General features: G+C 50.3%; 1 protein-coding gene across 2 annotated transcripts; it reads left to right on the top strand.

Moving 5' to 3' along the window:
* Positions 1–1,351: 1,351 nt before the first annotated feature.
* Positions 1,352–12,514, top strand: Cdc25b (cell division cycle 25B). Of its 2 annotated transcripts, none has more exons than XM_038331822.1 (16): positions 1,352–1,766; positions 2,469–2,581; positions 3,419–3,470; positions 5,674–5,715; positions 5,846–5,882; positions 6,115–6,237; positions 6,327–6,449; positions 6,879–7,010; positions 7,424–7,504; positions 7,588–7,761; positions 7,966–8,055; positions 8,795–8,857; positions 9,006–9,104; positions 9,289–9,422; positions 11,480–11,591; positions 11,710–12,514. In XM_038331822.1, the coding sequence occupies exons 1-16, from the start codon at positions 1,567–1,569 to the stop codon at positions 11,848–11,850; spliced, it is 1,716 nt and encodes a 571-aa protein (XP_038187750.1). In that variant the 5' UTR covers positions 1,352–1,566; the 3' UTR covers positions 11,851–12,514. The 2 variants fall into 2 exon arrangements, with proteins under 2 accessions (XP_038187750.1, XP_038187749.1); XM_038331821.1 differs by having other exon boundaries at positions 7,963–8,055.
* The last annotated feature ends 3,820 nt before the right edge of the window (positions 12,515–16,334 follow it).

Here is a 16,334-nt window from a genome sequence, read left to right as displayed (position 1 = left end):
CACAGGGGCGAATTTCTCTCTTGGTCCTGACACTAAGGCAGGGCAGGAAGCTGGAGGTCTTGAGCTTGACCTATGACCGGAACGGGAAATAGGACCCTAACTACTTAGTAGTATATAGTTCCTGGCACAGCACAGGCGCGGGCAAAATGTTGAGAGAAAGAAGGTCGTTACTCTGACTTCGGTCACTCCACTCAGGTGTGGTTAGTGCCCGCTTCCTTTGTACACAGCTGAAACTCTTAGACCCCATTCCTACCCTCAGTCACCCTTTTGCCGTCCCTCCCTGGTGGGCCTGGGGTGTTGGTTAAAAAGCAAAGGCAGATGTGCAAAGCTACTCTTAGCTCTTAGATCCTGCACTGTACCCCAACGACCAGCCCAGAAGCCTCGTCTTCCATGGGGAGAACAAAGTTGAAAAGGTTCCCAACTACCCACTTGGTCCTTCCCAGCTCATTTCAGGAAAACAGACCTGGCTGTGTTTTAAGGTGGTTAAATCATTAGAAGACGCTCATTGTAAACTAATAGCAAATTCAGCCTCTTCCACTTTCAAAGAAACACTAAATACGGTGCTATTAACACCAAATTAGCCAAGCTGTAAGTGGGTGTGAGATTTTTTTCCCTAACTGGGTTCTCTGGTGACATGTCACAATTGCCTGCAGCAGAAACCCATGCCTAAATCCAAACGTTGATTCTCGGGGATTACGGGAGAATATTTGGCCCAGTGTGGGGGAGGGGGAGTCACGTCGAAACTGGGAGCCCAGGAATCTCGCAGTTCCGCTCTGCCGCGCCAGGAGGCCAGTACCCAAAGCGCCGCCTGCGAAAGCCTGCGGCTACACTACGTGGCCCAGGGAGGCTGCAGAATCAGAAGATCCCGGGAGGGAGCATCTCTGGCTCCACCACTCAACCAAACCCGTGGCCTTAAACGAGTTAAAGAACTTCTTAATGTCCCGGTCTGCAAACGGGACAGGGAACGCAGACCTCGCAGCACACTTGGCAAACGTCCGGAGCTCAGGCAGAGCTTCGCACGGTTCCTTACCCGTGACCACACATGATGGTAAACGTCGAGTGGTCCTTACTAGGCCACCCTGTGGGGGTGTGTGCCTGCAAACCGTGTCCCAGGAGGCAGAATCCTGGAGACCAGGATCTTCGTGTCAGAGGGAACAGAGGGTATGTGTGGGGCATGGAGTTAACCCAACTCCCTGAGTCACCCTAAGAAGTCGGGCGGGCAAAGTTAGCTGGTCCAGCCTCAGCCCCAACCACAAGAGCCCCGCCCTCGGTCCCGCCCTCCCGGAACCGGCGCCCCCATTGGTGACGTCCGGCGGCGCTGCCGCTGTTATTTTTCGAATATATAAGGAGGTGGAGGTGGCAGCTGCCCAGCTCAGCGTTTTCCCCTCCTTTCCTACCCGCATCCCTCTCCTCACTCCCAGGCCCATTGCTTTTCCTCCCTCCTTTCCCTCCCTCTTTCCCTTCACCCCAGGCTCGCTCTCGGAGCCGAGCCAGCTAGGTTGGTGTCTGCTCGCCCTCGTGCTTGTTGTGGTGGCCCTAAAGCTAGCCTTTGCCCACCCCACCACGATGGAGGTGCACCCGCAGAAGTCTACGCCGGACTCGACTCTCAGTCCAGTTCGCGTGCTCGGTGGCGTTCAGCGGCCGCACCACCTCACAGGCTTCGGGTCGGAGCCTGATGGCTTCCTGGGGTCTCCAAAGAGCGCGGTTTCCTCTTCTCCGGTTACCACACTTACCAGAACCATGCACGACCTCGCTGGGCTCGGCAGGTAGGATGCCCCACTGGCACTGGGTGTGGTGGGACGGGGAGCCCCGAATAGGAGTAGCACCGAAGCCTAGAAGTGCTGAGCGCAAACGCCTTTCCCTTTATCCTTGCTTCAGGGACCTGGCACGAGAGTGCTGAGTCAGAAGTTGTGCGACTTGCACCACCCCCCCCCCGTATGACCGGCTAAGGATCATTCACCCCCTGTTCCCTCACTGCCTGTGGTATACAACCTCCCTAATTTCTGCCTTAGGCAGAGGATCATTGAGGTTGGCATAGCAGTGGCTCATACAAGGCCGTGCCTCGGCTCCTTGTACCCAGCATCTCCCGAACTCCCCTGAGGCTTAAAATGACAAAAGACTGGCTGACTTCCCTAAACGTGCCTGTGGGGGTCCCAGCTGGGTGGTCCAGGCGCAATAAAGACCCAGGTCACGGCCTTTGCCTCCAGGAAAATGCATGGTTAGGTAGGTGGAGCTGTGAGCAGGGAAAGGTTCTACACAACTTTCCCTGCCGCCTCCTACCTAAGCTCTTCACTCTTCCCTGAATTGACTGGAAGCTGACCTGAGCTACAGGATAGTCCTAGCATACGATCATCTCTCAGTAATGGTGGGCCCTTCATAGCTAGGGAATACATAGCAGCATGGACCAACCAACTTCTAAACCCAGAATTTATTTATTTTTCTTTCCTGTGCCTATTTCCCCTTACTAGTGAGACACCAAAGACTCAAGTAGGAAGCCTGTCATTCCAGAACAGGCTGGTGGGCCTATCTCTGTCCAGGCGTGCCTCCCTGTCATCTGAGTCCTCTGAAGCTTCTGATGCAGGTAAGTCCCAGGGTCCCCATGAGGTCCCCTACAGTCAGAAGAGATCAGGGAACTCTTTGGGCCTCCTAACTTCTCAGTCTGTCAGATAAACATCCTGCCCACATCTGGGTGGACCCAGAATGGTCTCCCATTCTCCCTTCAAAGCTGAAAAGAAAACACACCTCTAGTGGGTCTTACCACACCCAACCTTAATTGGGGAGCATGAGGAAGTCTGGCCCTTGGTAGGAGATGGTATCTTACCTATTTGAAACCTAGTGGTGAAGCCCCTAAAGTACCACTCCACCCAGAAGGCACTCACTACCACCAAAAGTTGGTCCTTGTGAAGCATTCTCAGTCTGTCACTTTTCTCCTTAGAAAACCATTATCTTTTCCAAGTCATTTTAAACTAGCTTAAGAAAAATGCTTAGAAAGCACTGTTTTTTTTTTTTTTTTTTTTTTTTTTTAAAAAACTGCAGAGGCTGGGCAGTGGTGGCACTTGCCTTTAATCCCAGGGAGGTAGATCTCTGTGAGTTCAAGGTCAGGCTGGTCTACAAAGTGAATTTCAGGATAACCAGGACAGTTACACAGAGAAACCCTGTCTCAAAAGACAAAACAACAAACAAAAAGCAAAGCAAAACAAAACAAAAAGCACCTGGGTAGAGACGGTTCCATAGTAAATAGATAATGTAGTCCTGACTCCTTTGGGGGGGTGGGGGCAGTGTCTTGTGCTCAGGGTCCATAAGTAGGTTTTGTTTCATTTGTTAAAGTCTGTCTTGATCTCAAATAGAAAGAGGTTTCCTTGGGAAAAGGTAAGCAGGAAAGGCTGCTACCTGCAAGCCAAGTTCTCTGTCCCACCAGGTCTCTGCATGGACTCCCCCAGCCCTATGGACCCACGGAAGGCAGAGCATGCGTGAGTAACGAAGGGAGGGTTCCCACGGAGGAGCTGGCACCTGCCTTTGGGAATCAATTTTTCTTTCTTTTTTTAAGATTTATTTTTAATTATGTGTTTGTTGTGTGTTTCTCTGCATGGGGAAATGTGCATGTGAACATTTGGGCCTGTAGAGGCCAGAGGAGGGATTTGCATCCCTTGGAGCTGGGTTTCCAGGTTGGTGTGAGTTGCCCTATGTGGGTGCTGGGTACTAAACTCAGGTCCTCTGCGAAAGTGACAAGTGGGCTGGGTGGGGCTGGGTGGTGGCGGCGCACACCTTTAATCCCAACACTTGGGAGGCAGAGGCAGGCGGATCTCAGTGAGTTTGAGGCCAGCCTGGTCTACAAAGCAAGATCCAGGACAGTCAGGACTGTTACACAGAGAAACCTTGTCTTGAAAAAACAAAAAACAAAAAACTTTTTTTTTAAAAAGTGACAAGTGTTCTTAGTCACTGAGCCATCTCTCCAGCTCCCAGAATCCTGCATTCCCACAGGGGGATCAAAAAGTAGACAGATTCCCTCAGGGCTGGATCTCCAAGCCTTGAGAACTGGGTTCCTGTTCAGAGAAGGGCCTGCTTTCATAGAAACCAGGTGAGAGTCGGTTCAAACCAAAAGTCATAGGGACGATGGCCTCTGGGAAAGTATATGCTGATACTTGGCTCTGGCTAGCACTGTAATTCAGAAATACAAACCTAATGTCCTGTTTTTCTTTTTTGCCTGTACACGTTTTTGTACATGTGAAATGTTTTTCCAACATATATATGGTCCTGCTGGGAATGGTGGCCCAGATCTATAATTTTAACACCCAGGACGCTAAGGCAGGAAGATAGAGAGTTCAAGGCCAATTTGGGCAAGATAGTAAAACCAATCTCAAAACCTAGACCAAACGAAAACAGTGTCTGCAGACTGGTTTGGCTCAGCAGCAGCCCCTGGCTTTGACACTTGACTCTCCTGGCTAACCCTTGACCAGGCCCTTTGCATTAGGGAGCAGAAAGAGGAAGCTGGTCTTTGCTCTTGGGCAGACACTTCTTCCTTGCCTATGGGCACAAATTATGCCTTCTAGAGAACACCTGTTCCCATCCAGCTGCTGGAGTAGCTGTCAGGCATTAGGAGGGACAGCTGGGCACTGCCAGCCAGAGCTTTTGGTTTAGGGTGGCGGTTACTATTTCCTCCTGATGCCTTTGATCAGACTGTGCTGTGCTCAGGGTTTATTCATAAACAGGAAACAAGAATTGGGTGGGGATGGGAGGAGTGGAGTTTGGTTTTAGTGACAACACAGATCCCTCACCCGGGAGACCCAGCTACAAATGATACCAGGATGATTGCACACAGCCCCTCTTAGGGGCCTGCACTTGCTTTTTGACTGTTTAGTTTCTCAGAAAAAGCTGGGGTGTGTGTGTGTGCAAGCACACATGGACAGGTGGTCTCCAGCAACATAGCTTTAAGGCACGGCTGTATGCAGAAACTTGTGCCTCAGCCTCAAAAGGAACATCTGTTGGAATTCCTTGCCGGCTGGCCTTTCCTAAGACAGAGGAGGGGGTGGAAGAGAGGTTGGGTCTTGGAAAATTCCATAGGAGGGAGGAGAGGATGTAACCCATATACTTGTCACTAGGAGTTTCTGCTGGGCTGATCCAGAAAAACACCAAAGGGGGTGGGGGTGGGGGTGGGGGGAGCTGTCCCAGAGAAAGTCAGACCAGTTTCCTGGTGTAAAGGGAAACCCAGCAAACCAGTCTTGCTGGCACCCACCCAGAGTCACCCATATTACAGGGTGCCTTTGGCCTATTGTCATGGGATGGATCAGTGCCTTTCATGGTGGCCATATGGCCCCACTAATATAATTTGCATACAGGTGGAAGGCCTGTGCTAGCTGGTGCAGGCTGGCGAGACTGTTGCCTTGGTGATGTCTTAATGACCCTGTGACCTGCCCCAGCTGTCTCCATCACTGCCTTTCTCTAGGCCTGCTTCTATTCAAGGCAGCCTTTAAAATCCCAGGCGGCCTCAAATCCTTCATCCTTGATACCTGGTCCCACGAATGGTGGGCTTTTTTTTTTCTACTCTCTTCTTCCCCCAGCCTGGTCACAGGCCCTTGTCCTTGTTCTCTTTGCTGGCCCTTTGAGGATGGGCCTGGCTGGGGCCTGATGCTTGGGGCCTGACTACAGAGAAAATGGATCACTTCTCTCTCCTAGGTTTGAGCAAACCATTCAGGCATCCAGTCGGGTCATCCAAAAGTGAGTGCTTTCTACCCTTCTCCACCTCCTGCTGTTTACTACAGTGTATGGCTTGGGTGCAAGGAGATCCTGACTGCTTTAAGTCACTGGCCCCCATTTTCCCAGTTCTGAACTGTCCTTTCTTTTTCAGTGAGCAGTTTACCATAAAACGCTTCCGGTCCTTGCCTGTGAGTATCCTCCAAGGCCTGACAGGGAACTTAGGCATCCTGGCTGGCATGGATATCCTGGGGGCACCTCTCGGAGAGTGTGCTCGAAGTAGCCTGGACTGCTTGGGGGAGCTGAGGTTTCCCCTGGTGGCTGAGTGGCCTGGGACTGGAGCAGAGTAGCAAAAGGTAGGGAGGGCCTGGGTGATCACAGGAGCACAGCCTTCAGTAGTTACTGCCCTGTCTGATTCCCTAGGTGAGGCTGCTGGACCACAGCCCTGTGCTACAGAACATCACCAACTCCCAAGCACTGGACAGCCGGAAGAAAAGTGAGGCAGGCTGCAGAGCTGCCAACAGCCCTGGGGAGGACAAAGAGAATGTGCGCTTCCAGAGCCGAGGACAGGAGAGGTTGGGAGAGCAGGGCGCACTGGGGTTATTCTGACACTTCCTCTCCAATCCTGCCCACAGGATGGATATTTCTTCAAGATGGCATGGAAATCCAATCATCCCAGCCCTGCCCAAGCTCTGGCAGAGTGGGCCAGCCACAGAGAGGCCTTTGCCCAGAGGCCAAGTTCAGCCCCTGACTTGATGGTACGTGAGGAGAACTGACCCCTTATAGGACCCTCAAGAAACAAACAGCTTAGGAGAGAGGTGGTGGTGGCTGGAGAGATGACTCAAGTGTCTGCTCTTCCAGAGGACCTGGTTCAATTCCTAGCATCCACATGGCAGCTCACAGCCCTCTAATTCCAGTCCCAGAGGACCTGATACCGTCTTCTGGTCTCTGTAGACACTGCTGGTACATGGTTCACAGACATATATGCAGGCAAAACACCCATATCTATAAAATAAAGGTTACAAAATAAAAACAAATAAAAGCTAAAAGGATTTTTTTAAGAGATGGTGAGAGAAGGAAAGAGTGGTCCAGCTTCTCTACCCCTACCTGTAGGTACTAGAGGCTTCTCAGAAGGGATGGCAGAGCCCCCACCTCTGAATATTCTGTGCTTGTTGTCATTTGGACAGTGTCTGACCCCTGAACGGAAGATGGAAGTAGAGGAGCTGAGTCCTGTGGCTCAGCCTTCTTTCTTGACTCCTATTGAAAGGGCTTCTGAAGAAGACGATGGATTTGTGGACATCCTAGAGAATGATTTAAAGGTAAACAGCCTTGGTCCACAAGGCCCCCTATTTGCTCCCCATTCAGCTAGTCCAGAAAAGGACAGCTCTGGCTTCAGCAAGACTATGACCTCACCCCAATGCCAGAAGAATTTGAGGGAACTGAGTAACAGCCTGAGATAGTGGTCAACCAGAGAAGACCAGGTGGGCTGGTGCTGCGGAGGAATGGAGGCTGGGCATGATGAAGGTACTGCTCCTGGCTCAGGGCATGCCCCAGCAGCAGGTGGATCCCCACAGCTCTTTATGTCTGGGCGGCAGGGGGAGGGTATTGCCATAGATAGGAGGAGTCAGCAGGGCTGGAGACAGCCTAGCATTTCTGGGAGAGTGGGCAAGGGAAGATTGTGAGGCTTAGTCTGTGCTTGTGTTTGTGACTGTCCTTGCTCATTTGACCTCAGGGTGATGACGTGGTCCCCCCAGGCATGGAGAACCTCATTAGTGCCCCACTCGTCAAAAAGCTGGATAAGGAAGAGGAACAGGTGAGTTTCAGGAGTGCCCCTCGGAGCTTAGGGACATGGAATTGAGGGACTATGCATTCTGACTGCCACACTGCCCTTGCCAGGATCTTATCATGTTCAGCAAGTGCCAGCGGCTCTTCCGCTCTCCATCCCTGCCATGCAGCGTGATCCGGCCCATCCTCAAGAGGCTAGAGCGGCCCCAGGACAAGGACATGCCTGTCCAGAGCAAGCGCAGGAAGAGCATGACACCCCTGGAGGAGCAGCAGCCTGAAGAACCCGTGAGTTTCTTCCTCCTGGGGCTGGGGGTGTCTGTGTTTGGGCTGAAGATGGCCTGGGGTGTACTCTCTTGGCCAAATGTGTAGCAAGGTGTAGTTGGTGTACAGGTAGTTGTTCATGTGACAGGGAAAGAGGGTGTCAGACAAATGCCATTGAGAGGCAGTCTCACCCCTGACCTGGCCTCCATCTGCCCTGCCTTCCAGAAGGCCCGTGTCTTCCGCTCAAAGTCCCTGTGTCATGACATTGAAAGCATCCTGGACAGTGACCACCGTGAATTGATCGGAGATTACTCTAAGGTAGCATTACAGGACCTCAGGAGGCTTCTTCTCTGATCTGCTCTGGACCCCTAGTGCAGGAGCTCTCTGTCCCCAGAGGCCCCCTTTTCTCTCTTGACTGACTTTCTTTCTTTCTTTCTTTCTTTCTTTCTTTCTTTCTTTCTTTCTTTCTTTCTTTCTTTCTTTCACTTCCTTCCTTCCTTCCTTCCTTCCTTTCTTTCTTTCTTTCTTTCTTTCTTTCTTTCTTTCTTTCTTTCTTTCTTTCTATTTTTGGTTTTTCGAGACAGGGTCTCTCTGTAGCTTTAGAACCTGTCCTGGAACTAGCTCTGTATACCAGGCTGGCCTCGAACTCACAGAGATTCGCCTGTCTCTGCCTCCCGAGTGCTGGGATTAAAGGCATGCGCCACCACCACCCAGCTCTCTTGTATCTTTTTCATTCTTGTTCTCATACAGACTCTTCCCTCTGGCTCCCCTTCTCCTGGCACCACCTCAGATCTATCCGGGCATCTGATATATCTCAGCCTTGAAAAACATTTCCAAATAGTGTCTGGTACGCAGTCTCCTGGCCCACCTCTCCGCTTTCAAACCCAAAAGCAGGAAGGCCCAGGGCTTCTCCTTTCTGCGTTTACCTCTGAAGACTGTTCCCCGGATGTGGGCCCCCAGAGGTTGCACTTCGAGCTGAATCTGAAGGCCTCTGCGCTCTCCAGACTCCTGGCCTGGCTGCCTTGCCTTCCCCTGACTGACTCATCCTTCCCTTCAGGCGTTCCTCCTGCAGACTGTGGATGGCAAACACCAAGACCTCAAATACATCTCCCCAGAAACTGTAAGCAGGGTTGAGCAGAAGTGGTAAGGTGCACTGGGGACCACCTTTTCTGGCTCTTGTCCTTCCCTGGGGATGGACTACGTGCACAGACCAGCACAAGAGTCAGGGCAAACCTGGGCTGCCCACCTCACCTGCTGGCCTCCTGCAGATGGTGGCCCTGTTGACAGGCAAGTTCAGCAACATTGTGGAGAAATTTGTAATTGTGGACTGCAGATATCCCTATGAGTATGAAGGCGGGCATATCAAGGTGAGACAGCAGCTGGTAAGATTCATTCAGATTCCTTGCCAAGAGGATGAATAGCCTTCTGTGGAGTATTTCTCATGGGGAGGGCTCCTCCCAGCAAGGGGTAGGGCTACTAACCTGGGAACTAATAGAGAGGGGGCCAGTGTAGGCTGCAGCTTGACCCCCCCCCCCCCGGATACTCTGACAGAATGCTGTGAACTTGCCTCTGGAACGGGATGTCGAGACCTTCCTGCTGCAGCGCCCCATCGTGCCTTGTAGCCTGGACAAGAGAATCATCCTCATTTTCCACTGTGAATTCTCGTCTGAGCGTGGGCCCCGCATGTGAGTCCTGCCTCTGCCCACCTTTGGCCTTCTTTGCCCAGAGCTGAGTGCTACAGTCTCTTGCTGCATCTCCTGCTACAGACAGCACGTCTTCCTGTTGCCTTCTTTCCGTCCACCTCATCAGACCATCCTTCATCCACTGTTGAACCCCCACAAAAATTGATGCCAAGTCTAGCAGTGTCCTTAAAATCTGAGAACCCTGTTCTAAGCCACATTCTCAGTGACACTCAGGCCTTTGGTATCCTGTTCCCATGCTGGTTACCACTGGGGCCCTCGGCCTTCCTTTACCCATCTCTCCTCTCTTCCCTCCATTGTGATCTTATCTGGTTATTCCCCTGCCACCTGGTTCAGGGTAGTCACCAGCTCCATCTGGCAGCTGGTAGCTTCTTAGCAGGCTGGAGTCGGTGTTTCCCATTCTCTGTGCAGGGGCCTTACTGCCCTACTCCACTTGCCTCTGGGGTTCCCACACAAGGCCCCTGTTAGGCAACTGACTGAGCTTCACTCTTTGATCCTCTGTCCCTGCTTCCCCTTCTTCCCTTGAGTCCTTACTGCATCTGGTCCAGGAGATTCTGTTTTGTTGCTATGATGACTGAGTCAGGCCATCCAGACACTAGGGAAGCACTGTACCAGGGAGGGTTACCCCCAGCCCTCTCTTTACTTCTTATTCTTTTTTAAATGATCACACATATGCATGTTGTATGAAGGCATATGTACATGGTGAACATGGACAGGTCAGAGGATGACTATGGAATCGGTTCTCGCCTTCCATGCTTACGTGAGTTTCAGACTTCAAGCCCAGGTTTCCCAATAAACCATCTCACCACCACCGCCACTCCCCTTTTAAAAAAGTTTATTTTTCGCCGGAGTGGTGGCGCACGCCTTTAATCCCAGCACTCGGAGGCAGAGGTAGGTGGGTCTTTTTGAGTTTGAGGCCAGCCTGGTCTTCAAGAGCGAGTTCCAGGACAGGCTCCAAAGCTACAGAGAAACCCTGTCTTGAAAAACAAAACAAAGTTTATGTTTAGTCTGGGCGGTGGTGGAGCACGCCTTTAATCCCAGAACTTGGTAGGAAGAGGCAGGAGGATCTCTGTGAGTTCAAGGCCATCTTGGTCTACAGAGTTCCAGGACAAGCTCCAAAACTACAGAGAAACCCTATCTCAAAAAACCAAAATAATTATTATAATAATAATAAAAATAAATTTTAAAAAACAGGGTATTTTTAGCTTTAAATTTTTTATTTTTTTGGTTTTTCAATTCAAATTATATGTGTGTGTGTGTGTAATTTGGTATGTGAATGCCTTTATGTGGTATACATATATGTGGTATATACATGTGTGTACATAAGCACATGTGTACAGAAGGCTGAGGAGGGTGTTACATGTCCCACTGTATACTCTCAACCTTATTCCCTTGAGACAGGGTTTCTCACTGAACTTGGGCTTGGTGACCTTCAGTCTAACTGCAACTGATCCTCCCGTTTTTACACCCCACACTTCCAATGCTGGAGTTACAGCCTTTTTGCTCGGGCGATTTGAACTCAGGTCCTCATGTTTATTCAGCAGGTACAGGTGCTCTTACCCACAGAGCCACCTCCCAGTAGCTTTTTTTTTTTTTTTTTTTTTTTTTTTTTTTTTTTTTTTTTTTTTTGAGATGGTTTTTCTTTCTAAATTGTCCAAGCTGGCCTTAAGCTCTTTTTGTGGCTCAGGCAGGTTTTGTACCTGCAATCTCTCTGCCTCAGAATCCTATATAGCTAAGACTATACAGGCTTGTGCCACCAGGCTAGGCTCTGAGTGGACCTTATATTGTGTTCACCGGTCGCCTTTCTTGCTTCCTCTTTCCTGGTACGTGCCATAAAGTGCTCCAACCAAAGTTATGTACCTGCCTTCCAGAAACAGTGGCCACTCCTGATTTTCCTGTCTTCACCCCAGTGTCTCCTACCTAGTAGATGACATTCCTGTGCTCTGAGCCTGTGCCCTTGGGGACCCTCAAAGCAGCATGTAAGGGCGTGGGTCTCTTTCTGACATGTGCCCTGCCCTGAACCCCCTCTCATGCTGCTCTAGGTGCCGGTTTGTCAGGGAACGGGACCGTGCAGCTAACAACTACCCCAGCCTGTACTACCCTGAGATGTATATCCTCAAAGGCGGCTACAAGGAATTCTTCCCACAGCATCCGGTACCATGGGTGGGATGGCCACAGCTGTCCTGAGAGAAGGAAAGGCTTGCCCCACCCTCTACAACTTACCCTTTCTCCCATGTTAATGAACTCTTTACATCTTCTTATCCTCCCTTAGAACTTTTGTGAGCCCCAGAACTACCGGCCCATGAACCATGAGGCCTTCAGGGATGAGCTGAGGACCTTCCGCCTCAAGACACGCAGCTGGGCTGGGGAGCGGAGCCGGAGGGAGCTCTGTAGCAGGCTGCAAGACCAGTGATGGGCCAGCTTGAGTCCTGCTGCCATCCTTACCTCATGGGGCCTGGAAGTCAGCGGGTCCCATGGGCCTATGAGGTCACCTACCTGCTAGAGACCTCAGGTGCTACTGGGGGTCGGGAGAATGGTGTGGTGTTACATCTTGTCTGTCCCTGTTCTTGATTCTCCTGTCTCCACTAATTTTCCAAATCCTGGTGCCAGTTCCACTTTGAAGAGCCCAGCCTGATGGGTGGATACCAGCTAGAAGAAAGTGCTTTGTGTTCGTGGGAGCCTTTTACAGTCCTTTTTCCGTGTGTGTGTGTGTGTGTGTGTGTGTGTGTGTGTGTGTGTGTGTATGTGTGTTAACTCTTTGTCTTCCTATGTTCAGAAAGCCCCTTTTGTGGGGAGAGCCTCAGCCCTTTAGGACGAGCACAGTTGCTCCTTGGGTGGTCTGGAAGCAGCCTGCTACCCCTGCTTCTGCACAGGGCTGGGTCTGCGCTCCTCTCCTGGCCTTTACACAGGCACCCTCATTGGAAGCATAAGCGCTGGCTTTTTCCTGTTGTCTTACCTGTAGCTTTTATTTTTGTTTGTCTGACTTAGCCTGTTTGGGGACACACTGACAGTTGAGTAGGCTCCCTCATACATCTGGGGGTTAGAGATTCAGATATCACTTACTCAGAAAGGAATCTTTCCCCAAGGCAAGGGCAAAGGCCTGATTGAGGATCCTCTGGAAGCCTCATCCCCAATATGTGAACTCCAGAGCCTCCCTGGTTAGAGCTTGCTGCTGGGCAGTGGACCAGTCACTAAGCATTATTTTGTTCATTGTCTTCTCCTTCCCACATCTGGTCCAGAAGACCTCTTGAGTATGCATGTCGGATTTTGTTGTTGTTGTTGTTGTTGTTGTTGTGTTTTCTGTGTTGCTGTTCTAGTGACCAAGCCTAGGCCTGTTGCAGATGGGCAGGCGGCTGGGCAGTCATGGATGCACAGTGCCTTGCACACACGTATGCATACGGACTGGGTGGAAGGATTTTGGTGAGCATGATGGCCTATGGCAGGAGCATGTGTGTGCGTGTGTACAAAGTCTTTACACTTAGCATTTGGAAATATTAAAGGAACACTGTCGTGGAAGCAGCTAAATAAAAAATGAAGCAACCTCTGGGTTCAGAGTCTACATATGGGAAAGTCATGCTGGAAGGCCCCCGGGAGTCCTCTGTTAGGGCCTTGGTTCAATAAAGCACTGAGCAAATTGAATAATCTGTTTGTTATGTGTAGCCTCTGACAAGACCATAGCAGACCCAGGGGAAGGACAGACAGCAGAGGCGGGGAGGCTTTCTGGAGAAGGGATTACACCTCATATTCTCCTCTGAAGTTTCTCCTGCTTTTGAAATGGAGGTCAGGGGTCGTCCTCTTACTATGTAGTTCAGACTGGCATCAAATGTATGGCTGCCCTGCCTCAACCTCCTTAGGGCTGGGGTGTAAGCTTGCACCATCACTCCTAGCTGGTGAGTCTCAGTCCTGCTAGGGCTTTGGACCCATCGCTCTCTCACTTGGCTACCCATGCTCTCCTGAACTTGCCCTTCAGGCCTGCATAAGAAATTGTCCTCAGGCTAAACTGCAAGGATTCCTGCCATAGTCCTTAGGATTTAGGTCTTTTGGCTTCATCCCCTCAGAAGAGCAGAAAACAATCTGGATGAACCACGTCTCTAGAGAAAAAAAATGAAACAGGCTCTCATTATATAGTCCTGGCTAGCCTGAAGTGTATGCTATAGACCAGGCTGGCCTTAGACTCAGAGATCTGCCTGCCTCTGCCTCCTGAGTGCTGGAAGTAAAGGTGTCTGCTAGGCTGCCCTGCACTAGAAAATTTTTTGAATGCCAGTGCAGATGACCCATAAAGGAGCCATGTGATTGCAGGCTCTTTTGATTGAGAGTGTGCCCACAGCCATGGTAGAGCATTGCTTGATATGCATGAGGCTTGGGGTTGGTTCCTAGTATTCTGGGGGAAAGTAGGACAGAGTAATTCAGAGTGCACACATGTCAGGTATGGGTCTCATTTCCCATGGGGTTTGTTGTGAAGTAGGTAGAGCAATGATTATCTTTCCCATTTTGCAGTTACCCTTGGTCCAGAGTGCCCTGACCTATGCTGGGTTGTGACTTTGATAGTTTAGGCCCTGGGCTTTGTGGGTGGAGGAAGGGTCATGTAAGAGTCCCCACTAAACAGACAACTGCTATCAAGACAAGCATCTATCTGGGTAAAGAAAACAAACTCTGAAGAAGGCACAGAACTGTAAACCTACAGGAAAATAGGCAAGGGACAGGAAGCTCTGCCCACTCTGAGCCCAGGTGGTCTGGTGCCATAGCAAAGCAACTGGATGCTCAGAAAAGGCATTCACTTGCCCTAGGGTCAGAGCAGACAAAAGCAGAGATTTTTCCATCCTACCCAAGACACATCATTCACCCTCACCTTGATCTGATAGAAGTCAGAGCTAGAGCCAGGGCTGCTTTACTTCTGCTGTTATCTGTCTGTATTGTCCCTGGACAGGAGGGAACCTATAATGCCTCATGCAACCTGGTGATGTCCCTGTGTTGTGTGACAAGACTTTTCCTGGGGAGATTAAACACACTTATTCTCCTACTTAGGGTTTCTATGGCTGCACTGAAACACAATGACCAAAGTAACTAGTAGAGGAAAGGGTTTAGTTGGTTTACACTTCCACAGCACTGTTCCGTCAAAGGACGTCATGATTCAAACAGGGCAGGAACCTGGAGGCAGGAGCTGACACAGAACCCATGGGAGGGGTGCTGCTTACTGGATTACTCTTGGCTTGCTCAGCCTGCTTTCTTTTAGAACCCAGGGCCACCGGCCCAGGGACAGCACCAATGAGCTGGGCCTTCCCCCATCAATCATTAGTTAAGAAAATGCTCGACAGCTTGATTTTTAGGGAGACATTTTCTCAATTGAGGCTCTCTCCTTTCTGGCTTGTGTTGAGTTGGCATAAGATTAGCCAGGACACTCATCTATTTACCCCAGATAGAAAACCCATGACAAGCAAACATATATACAAAGTCCAACTTGGTGAAAGAATGTGCTATGGGACAAGGGTCTGTACCGTGTCAAATGTATTTTAATAAAACACTCATTGGCCAGTAGCCAGGCAGGAAGTAGAGGTGGGGCGACGAGAACAGGAAAATTCTGGGAAGAGGAAGGAGTCAGTTTGCAGTTGTTAGCCAGCCGCAGAGGAAGCAAGATGAGAACCCCTCTCTGACAAAGGCACCAAGTCATATGGCTAACAGACAAGAATAATGGGTTAATGTAAGATGTAAGAATTCATTAATAAGAAGCCTTAGCTACTAGACCAACCAGTTTATGATTAACATAGACCTCTGTGTGTTTCTTTGGGACTGAACGGCTGTGGGATCTGGTGGGACAGAAACCTCTGTCAACAAGAATGAGTTTTATAGGAGTTACAAGAGCAGGAAGGTCTCAAAGACATCGCCAAGGCCCATTTGAGCATGGGTGACAGTTCACAAAGCTAGGGAACCCGGAGCACACTGCACAGCCTGAATACAGTTCATCAGGTTGGAGAGTGTCCTTACAGTTTCCTCCACTGGCCTAAATCTTTTCCAGGCAGCTCATCTTGCCTGAGAGTATTCTTTGCAGCTTTAACCCCCTCAGAATCTTTTTTAATTCCACATCACCTCCCCTGAGAAGGACTCTCAGCTTTTATTTTTTTTTTAACTCTGTCAGAGAGAGGCCCTAGTGAATCTGCTCAGTTTCAGGGACTTTCTGAAGCTATTTTGACTCTCTTACCTTCCTGCTTATGGAGTTTCCCTATAGGACAGAATGTTTTGATCTCAGAGGAAATCGTTACCCAACACCCTGGTCATATGAATCCCCATTTAAGCCATAGTCACCGCTGCAATCATGGGACACTTAGTATGTCAGACACCTGTCTTCTCAGCCTCCAGCAGGAGATATTCAGCTCATTCTGTCCAAGAGCTGAGAGGTTGTGGAGGAGAAGACACTGATAAAGACCTGAGATAGATGTCCTGTCCAAGAGAAGTCTTCTCATCCATCCCAAGGAAGACAGTGTCCTAAGCAATCATTGGCTTCTCCCTTACCTCAGGATATACCCTGCCTTGGAAAACTGAGGTAGGGGTAGAGGTGCTTACCTTCCCCTCCCCAGGAAAGCTACTTCTTAAAGTGAAGCCATCAGATAGGAGATGAGGTGTTTAAACACCTGGGATGCCAACCACCCTTGTCATTTTGCTGGGCTCTGGGCAGTCTGGAATCCCAGCTTGTGGGGCACCTGGTAGCAGCTGTCACTGTGCTGCTGACAAGTGCTGTCTGGAGCGGCTTGGCTGAGGCAGGGCATAGATCTAGGAGGCAGTGGGGAGAGCCTTCATGTGCTCCTTTGTGGGTTCCAGAAACTTCTTCCTCAGCGACCCAAAAACAGTTTTGTTTTGTCTTTGACAGGGTCTCATTGTACGGCTCTGACTGACCTAGTGCTC

This window comes from Arvicola amphibius, chromosome 5, assembly GCF_903992535.2.
Source record: "Arvicola amphibius chromosome 5, mArvAmp1.2, whole genome shotgun sequence".
Taxonomy (NCBI): Eukaryota; Metazoa; Chordata; class Mammalia; order Rodentia; family Cricetidae; genus Arvicola; species Arvicola amphibius.
The sequence above is the reverse complement of the archived record's forward strand: the minus strand, read 5'-3'. Positions and strand labels throughout refer to the sequence as shown.

What these genes read in the sequence shown, in the direction of transcription:
- Cdc25b (XM_038331821.1), top strand. Translation starts at nt 1,567, where the DNA reads ATGGAGGTGCACCCGCAGAAGTCTACGCCGGACTCGACTCTCAGTCCA. An exon ending in GTTCAGCCCCTGACTTGATG is followed by an intron (nt 6,450 to 6,878) that starts GTACGTGAGGAG and finishes TCATTTGGACAG; the next exon opens with TGTCTGACCCCTGAACGGAA. An exon ending in ATGAAGGCGGGCATATCAAG is followed by an intron (nt 9,105 to 9,288) that starts GTGAGACAGCAG and finishes ATACTCTGACAG; the next exon opens with AATGCTGTGAACTTGCCTCT.